Here is an 11,038-nt window from a genome sequence, read left to right as displayed (position 1 = left end):
ACATTTCTACTATAAAGCCATCTTCTTCATCTTCCATCTATCTTTCTCACAACTTATTACAAGTAAGGTTTTATTTCATCACACAAATCTTCAACAAGGTACACATTTTCTCTTCATTCTATTTATATATGCATTTTGATCATTTTTTTTAGTTTACAAATTTATCTTGTTTTCTATCACAATTTTTCTTTATGCTTTTCACATTTTTGTGTCATATATATTTCAACTCATCTATCCTTCTTAATAAAAAATATGAAACTTTAAAAAACATGTAATAATATAAATATCGGTATGAATACTCGTGCGATCGTACGCATCAGCTTAGTATTCATTACCCAAAATATAAAATAAACAAAAAAAGTCGTATGAGTACTTGTGCGATCGTACGCATCAGCCTAGTGCTCATTACGCAAAAAAAAAAGAAGGAAAAAGCCGTGTGAGTGCTTGTGCGATCGTACGCATCAGCCTAGTGCTCATTACGCAAAAAAATCTAAATATTACATCAAAAAATACCAAAAAATATAAAATCTTCAAAAACCAAAAAATCAACAACAAACAATCTTTCTAGCCAGAACTACGTGATCCTTGATTCTCCATCAAAAGTGGAGATACGTAGGAGCAAGGCCAGTCCTTGTCAGGTTCACTTTCCCAAAAATCCAAATTTATCCAAAATCATTCTCAAACAAATCTCTCAAACTATTTTCAAACAAAATTTTCAAGCAGTTTCAAACGAACTACGGAACCCTGATTTCTCATTCTGAATGAGAATACGTAGGAGAAAGGTCAATCCTTGTCGGGCCCAAAAAACTAAAAAATATGTTTTAGAATTTTATTTTTAGGGAAAGTTAAACATTTTGAAAACCACATCATATTCGCATATTTAATTAAAGGTACTGCTTTAAGGCAGGCGTTGTAGGGTGCTAATACCTTCCCTACACGTAACCGACTCCCGAACCAAGAATCTAGTTCTAATAGACCATGCCTTATCATTTTATGATTTTTCCGTAGTTTTCCAGAATAAACTATGGTGGCGACTCCAAATCTCTTTTTCAAAATTAAGTTTTTCTTTTCGGATCCTCGTCCCATCGCGATTCTGGTTGCGACAATATATATATATATGAAAACGAGACATGTATGTGTATATTTATTTTAAAAATTTATCTATACCTTTATTTTTCGTCTAAACAAGAATAAATTCATTTGTTATTTCTAATAAACATATATAAAATAAAATTTTAAATATTTAAAAGAATATAATTATAAACAAAAATAAACATATAAATTGTTATAGATTAACACGTTTTTGTGATATTAAATCTTTCATAAGATATTGTTTTGTGAGATGTTAGACTAGAATTATTTTTTCTGCTCTTCCGAGAAAAGAAAATTAGACTAAATAGAGATATTTATTGAAAGAAAACAGAAACCTAGAAAATATAAGTTATTTTAGGAAAAAGGAAATCGCTAGTCTTTCAAATCTGTTGCGGGACCGATGATATCTCCACGTGTACTCACCTGTACGTGTTCAACACGTGGGGTTTTCTTGCTACTTTTTTTTTCTGTATTCTTGCACGCATATATAGAAGATAGCCTCACACTAACGTTACAAACTAAACTGAAAGCCAGTGAGTGTTGTAGGAAGATACTCAGCGATCAAAATGTTGAAGCTTTTGGTTAATAGAGCAGCTAGGGTTTCGACTTCACGCAACCACAACGGTTTTGCTGCATTCAGTTTCTCTAGGTATCTCCTTCTATTTCCCCTGGAATTGACTCGCCATAGATCCGAGTTTGTTCAATCGCGGATCCTCGTTTAGTTTCTGATATTTAACCACTTCAATCGTTAATCGATTCGATACTCAGCCTGTTCTGTGACTTGGATGAAATCATCGCTTGTTGTCTGTGAAACGGTTGAAATGTGCTCATTGGAAATTTCATTCTTTCGACGATACACTTGGTTTCTCTGGTTAAACGATGTTAGAAATTTTTATTCTCACATGCATTAAAGTTTCTCTCAACAGAAGAGAAAAAAAAAACCTTGTGCGTTTATGGTTAAGTCGTTTTCTACTTACAACGAGGATAAACCTTTTGTTACAGAACATTTTAGAATGTTAGTTCTGCATATAAATATTGTCCGAGTAACTAAGGATTTAGGAAGAAGGCATTTAGTTTGTCATTTCCGAAGCTGAGCGCCGTCCAGAAATTAGCAAGGCTAAAATTAGAAAGTCGATTCATTGATTTATTTGTAACATAATCACTCCATCTTGATCTGCAATATCTATTCAAACTGACTGGGTTAGATAATTTTTTGGAATTTAGGTCAAGAGCATCTGGAACATTGTATTATTTTATATTGTTTAGTTAAATAACTTATAGAAATGCTGTCAAAGTCGTTCTGTAATTCCATCTAATTCACTTCTTAAAAATAAAAATCCAAAGATAGAGCGCTTTAATAGGAATTTCATTTTTTTCGTCATATTTTGTTTTACGCAATCTTACACTATCTGTTCATTACTTTATTTCATTAGATTTTAACAGAAGTCTTTTGTGTTTTCTGTGCGCTGAATTCATTTTTTTTTACATTATGTTGTAGATGTGTTCATTCATTGCAATTTGCAACTGTAGAAGCAGAAGAGGTGTCGGGTTCTAAGCCTGCTGAAGTTTTGAACCTGGGTATGGATCCTAACGTTTGATGTTTTTGTTCTTTGTAGATAGGCATTAGTACTCTTATGAATGTCATAGTACTTTGTGATAAATTAGGTGATCCATGATTGGAAAAGGATTACCATCATAATCTGCGGTTAAATCCTTTTCTATCTACATTTTTCATGATTCCGTCTGCAAGGTGTCAAACCTGCTTATCAAGTATCTTTCAAATTCAAAAGCAATCTGTTAAATATTATGTTCATCAAAGAATTTGATATGCTATGGAAACGAAAGGATTCCTGAATGTTTTTTCTCATAATTCTTCTATGTATCAAAATCTGAATGTTAGCGAGTGCTATCGTAAATTTCTGTTCCACATATTTACCAATACATTCATTTTTTTTATTATCAAACTCGTGCTTTGATTTGTTGGCTATCACTATGAGTGTATTATCTTATCTCCACTTTCAGTGCAAGGTAAATGGGTAGGATCTTCAAAGTGGAATACAATTGTAGATCCCCTAAATGGAGACGCATTTATTAATGTTGCTGAAGTTGACGAAACAGGCATTCAGGTGCATCCCTGTAATGTATTATTTGCCTTGTTAACCAATATTTATTTTGAAATATGTTCCATTTATTGCACAAAAAAGAGCTTCTACTTAATGAGAATTCTGCTTTATATGTTGGAGGCTGTGTTATTTTTATTACTTACTCATCCATCAAACTAAGAAATTACGGGGGTTTATTAGTCACCACACTCCACACCTATTTTTTTGAATAGGAGGAGCAAGTTCAAACCTTGAATCTCTGTTTGTGAGGCAGGGCTGTCAGCTTGTGAAAACTGAAAAGAAATAAATTTCTATTCGAAGGCTATACTTGAGTTGGTACTTGATAGGAATTCAACAGTAGTTTGTGACTGAGATATTGACTAAATTTTTCCTTTTGTTGGACGTATCAGCCTTTTGTGCAAAGCTTGTCCAGCTGTCCCAAGCATGGTGTACACAATCCTTTTAAGGCACCCGAGCGGTAGGTGCAGAGATTCCTTTGTATCTCTTCTTCATTTTCTTTGTAGAAATATAAACATATAAATATATGCTTTATTTGTTAGATTTATGTTTGTCTTGGTCAAAAGTTAAAATAAATTGACGGGAAACTCATCCTAGACCTTTTTGTCCCAACTTTCATTTTCACTCCAAAAAAGCAACTAACTTGGGCATTTCAGTTACTAGTATTTTATGCATTAGTGCATGATATCAATTCTTATGTTCTTATTTTGACTATCTTTATGATATTTAATTTGGCTTTTGCTATAAACTTTTTGCAGATATCTCATGTATGGAGATATATCTACTAAGGCAGCTCACATGCTATCACTTCCTAAGGTTTCAAACTAAAGAAATATTTTTTTAACTTTATCATTATTCATTTAATGCTACTTTATTATGTATTGTTACCTGCAGTATTCAACGTCAACTTTTTCTTCTTTAGTTGAATGCTTTGAATAATTTATACTACATGACCTTCAGGTTTCAGATTTTTTTACGAGGTTAATTCAAAGAGTTTCTCCAAAGAGCTACCAGCAGGCTTTTGGGGAAGTGTACGTGACACAAAAGTTTCTAGAGAACTTTTGCGGGGATCAGGTATATCAAAATAAGACATGCTAGTGCTAAATAAGTAAAATTATGCAATTTTTTGTGTGGAATGATGGACGAATCTAAATTACCCATTGACTGATCGATATTGATCAATTTCCTATCTTTTGTTGATACCTAGATTCCTCATTTTTTAATGGAAAAATATAACACTGATGTATGCATATGTGGAGAGACACTGATACATAAGCTCACAATTCCTGTAATGATTTCTTCTTTGTTGTTTCATTTCAACAAAATCTTGACAGGTTCGTTTCCTAGCGAGGTCTTTTGCTGTACCTGGAAATCATCTTGGGCAGCAAAGTCATGGTTTTCGTTGGCCATATGGTCCTGTAAGGATTATGTTTTGTTTAGTTCTGTCATGATTATAGTTGATATGTGTGTTATGCTATCATACTACGAAAGGCAAAAAATGAGTCTATCATTTTATCATAAACAGTGTTTTTGTTTGGTGCATCAAAATTATCAGTTACCTTTTGTCACACTAGTCAGTTTATAAGTAATTGGTTAAGTGTGCTCTAAGAGATGGATTAAATGAAAAATAAAAGCAATTATTCCCATATAAAACGTAGCAAAATGTAATAATTCTGTGACTTCAAGTTATTATTTAAAAGGTCGATTATGGTGTAACTGTTAATATATTAATTCAGTTGCATAAGCCCATGTACATCGATGACCTTGGCAGGAGTGGCTGATTTCCCTTTGGTTCTTTAGGTATTTTATCCCAAAATGGAAAAAATTAATATTGCATGGAATTTCAATAAGTTACATGTGATAATAAGGCAAAACCCAGAATTCAGGTATTTTTACCTACTAGAAAACTTCAAGTCTCTTATGCTCTTATTGCCATCTTTGATCAAAGGTCGTTTTTTGTTTTCTGCAAAAAAAGTTTATGTTTTATAGATGTGACTTGACTTCTACTCATGAAGAGACATTAAAAATAATAAGACGCTTACTGATGTTGAATTGAATTTTGCTTAGATTAATGATGCAACGAGGAGAAGTTTGAGTTTTATCATGAGTGCCTGATTTAGATTTTTTTTTTCGCACACCATAAACATTTACCTTTTACTCTTGTTGTAATACTAAATCTGGAAGTGTGTTCTGTAGGTGGCAATTATTACTCCTTTTAATTTTCCCTTAGAGATTCCTGTTCTTCAATTGATGGGTGCACTTTATATGGGCAACAAACCAGTCCTTAAAGTTGATAGCAAGGTGAGTTCTTTTGGAAATGATTTTTGGATACTATGACATTTCATCTAATTCAAAATTCATACAGGGCTAGCTTTAAGGATGCAAAATATTAATTGCAATCAGTTATTATGAAAATAGTTGTGATGCGATGTTATTTAGATGTGTGCATTTATGTGTGTTGGGGAGGGGTTCATGCCTAAAGAAACCATTGGATTTATTGCTTTTTCACATTCTTGTTTTGGCTCTTTCAAACTGTTTGCTTTCTGAAATCTTAATTTTTATATGCTTTCAACGTTTAAATCTTTGTGCTTATATAATACTGAGTATTATTGACACTATTGTTATAGGTGAGCATTGTCATGGAACAAATGTTGCGCCTGCTTCATTCCTGTGGCTTACCTGTGGAAGATGTTGACTTCATAAATTCAGATGGGAAGACAATGAACAAGCTGTTGCTGGAGGTTGTTTATTCATCGAATGCTTTTTATTTGTAGAGGATTATATTTATGATTCTATTTCATGGTGATCTCCATGTTAACTTATATTGATCTCTGTTTATAATTTTGTTGGATGATATTGGTACATGGTCAGATCTTCCTTTTGTAATATGGTATTGGATCATGAAGTAGTATTAAATATACAGGGAAATCCACGAATGACCCTTTTTACTGGTAGTTCAAGAGTGGCTGAGAAGTTGGCAGTTGATTTGAAGGGCCGTGTTAAACTGGAAGATGCTGGATTTGACTGGAAAATACTGGGTCCTGATGTCCATCAGGTTTCTTGCGATTTTTGTTTTTTTTTTTTGGATATCATAAAGGCACTAATTCAATTTTCAGTTCTATAATAGTTTCTCTATGGTTTCTTGGTTTAGGAAGATTACATTGCGTGGGTATGTGATCAAGATGCATATGCATGCAGTGGTCAGAAATGCTCGGCTCAGTCATTATTATTTATGCATGAGGTTTGTCATATTGGCTATCTTGAGAGTTTTGTTCATTTTTAAATGTCCCTTAGAACTACCGTGAAATGTACATCGGCTTAGTATTTGTAAAATTCACTGATGTATTGTGTCTTTACTAACTTCACGGTCTCAATCTCTCTGGTTCAGAACTGGTCTAAAACTTCGTTGCTATCAAAGTTGAAAGATCTTGCAGAAAGAAGAAAGCTGACAGACTTGACAATCGGCCCAGTCCTCACAGTAAGTATTACATGTCTGTCATTTTTTCTTTTTGTAATTGAACCAGGATTTCACATTTAAGGTATTTTGTGATCTGCTCGAAGTTTGTGACAATCTATGATGCATAATATATGCAATGTTATCAAAACTGGACTTATCATCGGCTCAGTCAAGGTACCAAGTCAATACTTACTGTGAACCAGTAGGCCATTGCTTAAAATACATGAACCGATATTTATTAAAAATATAAATTGTGGAGAAAATTTAGTATATAAATTAATTTTCATATACTTTCCAATCAAATGTCTTAGCTTGGTGGTTATAAATTCATTTACGTTATGTAGAACTGGTGCTTGATTCCCACTCCATTCACTAAATTCTTTTACTTCAAATTTTAGAATTTAAAAAGTGATTCTCCCTGGAGCCGAGTAAAACAAGTTGAATGCAATTCCCGTTTGAAAGACAAGCTGAACCGGTTATAGGTTCAGTTACCGTTCCAACATTTCACTCCAAATTTAAAAACACTAAAAATATAGTATGCATCTGGTACAACAATACAATTATTCTAAAATTTTATAGGATGAAACGAGTAGGATAAATATCTACATATATATAAAACATAATAAATAAATATTTAATTTTAATTTTGAAAATTTAAAGCAAGAACAGACTTCTTGAAAATTACTAACAGTAAAAGAGTTATAAGTATCTGTCACCATAAATGCTTCGTATTTCTATCATAAGAATACTATAAACTTCATTCATTTCAAGAAACCATCCATACAACGGACAGTTTACTTTTTTTATTTCATGAAGAGATAATATTTTTACGTTCTATATTATACATACATGCTTTCTATGTCTCATTTCTCATATTCAAATAGGTGAAGTATCCAAAAGTATGTACTGGATGCCAATATATGAAACAAATAAAAGCGTTGATACTTAATTGATGGAAATTTTCTCTTGAAGTAGATGAAAGTTCAACCACTTTGTAATACATTTAAAATTTAATTATTTAATTATATGAATGTATTATACGTGCAATGTAGTAGTTTCAATTGTCATCCTTGAATCCCTTTACTTAACATTTACAAAATGCAAGCTATCCATGCTTTCTGTAATGATTAAAAAAGGTAGAGGCGTGAGGGGGAGGAAAACAGAAGGGTTTGCTTGCAGGTTAACTACCACATGTTACCAGCTATGACATTGATTTGCCCTGATAGCCATTTAGACCCGTTTTTAGTATATTAATTTGACATTACTAATGAAGGTTTAACCTTTGTATATTCAAAAAGAAAATTTGTGGAAACTATTTATCTGGCATCCAAATAGGATGCTCTAATATTTATTTGCTGTTTAATTTACTTGATTTGGAGTTCTTGATGATTTTTTTCTTCTTATATATGCAGGTTACTACTGATTCAATGCTTGAACATGTCAATAAATTGCTTGAGATACCAGGATCAAAGCTGCTTTTCGGAGGTCAACCTCTGGAGGATCATTCGATTCCGTCTATTTATGGTGCGATTAAACCAACAGCTGTTTATGTTCCTCTTGAAGAAATTATGAAAGATAAGAATTTTGAGCTTGTGACAAAAGAAATATTTGGACCGTTTCAGGTATGCAAAGAGAGACTAAATATATGAAAATAAAGTTTGAAAAAAAGATATACCAGTTTATTCTATCGCTACGTAAATAATTTCTTTTTATATTTTTTCAGGTTATTACTGATTACAAAAATAGTGAACTATCAGTTGTATTGGATGCTTTGGAAAGAATGCATAACCATTTAACAGCTGCTGTAGTTTCAAACGATCCTTTATTTTTGCAGGTAAGAATTTCATCAGTTATTTTCAAATGATTATAGTCATAAAATAATTTACTCATTGCGTTTTCATATTTGATTTATGAGACAAAATTAGAGGTTTGGCTATTGGGCTTGCACATACGTAAAAGTATATTCTGTAATAGGTCAAATTGCCTGCAGGAATTTTGTGGTAATTGGAGTTCAACTCCAAAGTTTAGATAACTTGTTTGGAGAGCACATAAACAAGTATGATATGAAATTTTCTGAAATTTGCAGGAAGTTATTGGCAAGTCGGTAAATGGTACTACTTATGCTGGTTTAAGAGCAAGAACTACCGGAGCACCACAGAATCACTGGTAAATTGATTTTTTTTTTTAAATTATCGTACTTGTGAACAAATAACTTATGATGTGCTGAAAATAACAATTTCATTACAGGTTTGGACCCGCCGGTGATGCAAGAGGCGCGGGAATTGGAACACCAGAGGCCATAAAACTTGTATGGTCTTGTCACAGAGAAGTTATCTATGATTATGGGCCGGTGCCAAAGAATTGGGAAATTCCTCCATCCACTTGAAAACAGATTCCTATGGCAATAAAAGGAGGAATGCAAGGATTCTATTTCTGACAGAAACATTGAGATTAGGATTGTAAATGGGTAGGTTATGTCGTGTGACCCGCACTACATTTCTAGATTTTTAAATAAGTTTATGGAAATCGAATTTTGATTAGGCTTTTTTAATTATTAATATATTGTGCTTATCATAGGTTGAGGTTCTGACATGATAAAATGGAAAAGAACTTTCATTGATACCAAACAGACTAGAATAAACCATGAATGTCTAAACAATCTAAAGGATTGGATAGGTACTTCTTTTGCACAATCTAAATTTGAAGTTTCTGACTAAAAATATGTCAAACTAATATTATGAAAGGACGAAAGGAAATTTACCTTTTGGCTTCAGAAGTTTCTGGTGTTTAATAATCGACAAATTTCTTTACAGAATAATACTTTAACTCCCTCTTAAGGTTGTCAACGAAAAATAATACTTTCATACCCTCAAAAAGAAGAAATTCACTCACCTTACAACTTATTTTAATAATATATGTAAAAATGTATTTTGATACTACTATTCACTAAAAGATATTTTTCTTCTCACTTAGACTTTTCAACAAAATATTATATTACAATACAATAATAATTTATATTTGTAGGTTAAATATAAAAAAGATGTATTAATAAATTATGGTCTATGATATAATAATATGAATTGAAAATTTAAATTAAAATTAAGATATATTTAATTAATATATTATTGTCTTGAATTGTTAAGTAAATGTTTTTTTTATGAATGTCAATATATCACTATCCATTGACAATTATTTGTGTTTAGTTTTTAAACTTTTTTTTTTCTAAACGATTGAAAAAAAAGGGAAGAGTTTGATTAAAAGTTAAATTAATATTTTTTACACAATAATTATTTTTGAATAACTTTAAATAATTATAATGATATTTCTATGTATGGCTCAGAGTATGTTTCACCTTGAATTCTGTAGTGCAAGGAGACGAAAAATTGCAAATAATGCACAACGGCAAACTTATAGATCAAAAGAGATTATATAGCAACTGGTGAGAATGATAAGGGAGCAGTCTAAAAATATTCGTTTTTAAATTAGCTATGATTTCTTTAATAAAATAATTGGATCTCACTCTTTTTAAATTAGTATCACTTTTAAATTGTCATTTTCTAGAGAGAAAAATAATAATAATAAAAGATTAAATTTTATTGAAAATGAATAAAAAATGAAAGTGAAAATTATAGTCATGCCTGACAAACACAAACCAAAAAAATAACTACAAATAATTGTAAATGAATTGAAAATTTAAAAACAATAATATCATAACTTAAATTACTAATATTTATAAATTAAGATTTAATTAAGGAAATTATAATAAAATTATTTAATATATGATAAATATTAATTAACTAATCAAAATTTCAAAAAAGTAAATGTATTTTTGTATATATATTAATAATCATACTAATTTATTTTATCGTACTCAAAATGCAACACATAAATGTTGTTTAGTGTGACATCCCAATTATAAAGCAAGCATCATATATTATAGACGTCATCATCTTAATATAATAAAATAGTTGGAGTAAGACTGGCAGTTCAGTTAAGGTTACAGTCATCCAAAACATCACCAGAATTTGAAAACTTAAACATAAAGGACTACTATAGAGTATTTTCAAAATAATACAACTTAATGAAGACCCTAGAAGTACTAAGCTGCAGCATCCCCGTCCTCCAGCACTTGCTCCAGGAACACCTCTTCAACATCTACTCACATCCAAGTGGATGATCATTGCAAAAGAAAAGCATACACAAACAACACACAAACACATAAACAAGGGTGAGCTAGGTATAAAAATCATATTATACAATCACACACAACATGCAAATCAAAGCATATATATATTAGACTACACCATCAAGACTTGTTTCACTTTAAACTTGACTCGTCCGGACTAGAATGATTGTCGAGCTATGGCGG

General features: G+C 31.4%; 1 protein-coding gene across 1 annotated transcript; it reads left to right on the top strand.

The window, feature by feature from the left end:
- The first annotated feature begins 1,585 nt into the window (after positions 1-1,585).
- Positions 1,586-9,245, top strand: LOC108323767 (probable aldehyde dehydrogenase). Its single transcript, XM_017556493.2, has 16 exons — positions 1,586-1,741; positions 2,591-2,670; positions 3,115-3,218; positions 3,605-3,672; positions 3,971-4,028; positions 4,173-4,286; positions 4,547-4,630; positions 5,409-5,513; positions 5,840-5,953; positions 6,136-6,267; positions 6,364-6,453; positions 6,601-6,690; positions 8,082-8,291; positions 8,393-8,503; positions 8,756-8,835; positions 8,917-9,245. The coding sequence occupies exons 1-16, from the start codon at positions 1,659-1,661 to the stop codon at positions 9,053-9,055; spliced, it is 1,662 nt and encodes a 553-aa protein (XP_017411982.1). The 5' UTR covers positions 1,586-1,658; the 3' UTR covers positions 9,056-9,245.
- The last annotated feature ends 1,793 nt before the right edge of the window (positions 9,246-11,038 follow it).

This window comes from Vigna angularis, chromosome 1 (assembly GCF_016808095.1).
Source record: "Vigna angularis cultivar LongXiaoDou No.4 chromosome 1, ASM1680809v1, whole genome shotgun sequence".
Classification (NCBI taxonomy): domain Eukaryota; kingdom Viridiplantae; phylum Streptophyta; class Magnoliopsida; order Fabales; family Fabaceae; genus Vigna; species Vigna angularis.
Note: the sequence above shows the minus strand (reverse complement) of the source record. Positions and strands in the feature narration are given on the sequence as shown.

Bases quoted from the DNA above. Each gene is read 5' to 3' on its own strand.
- LOC108323767 (XM_017556493.2), top strand. From the start codon at position 1,659: ATGTTGAAGCTTTTGGTTAATAGAGCAGCTAGGGTTTCGACTTCACGC. The intron at 1,742-2,590 runs GTATCTCCTTCT...ATTATGTTGTAG, and splicing joins GCTGCATTCAGTTTCTCTAG to ATGTGTTCATTCATTGCAAT. The intron at 4,287-4,546 runs GTATATCAAAAT...AAATCTTGACAG, and splicing joins AGAACTTTTGCGGGGATCAG to GTTCGTTTCCTAGCGAGGTC.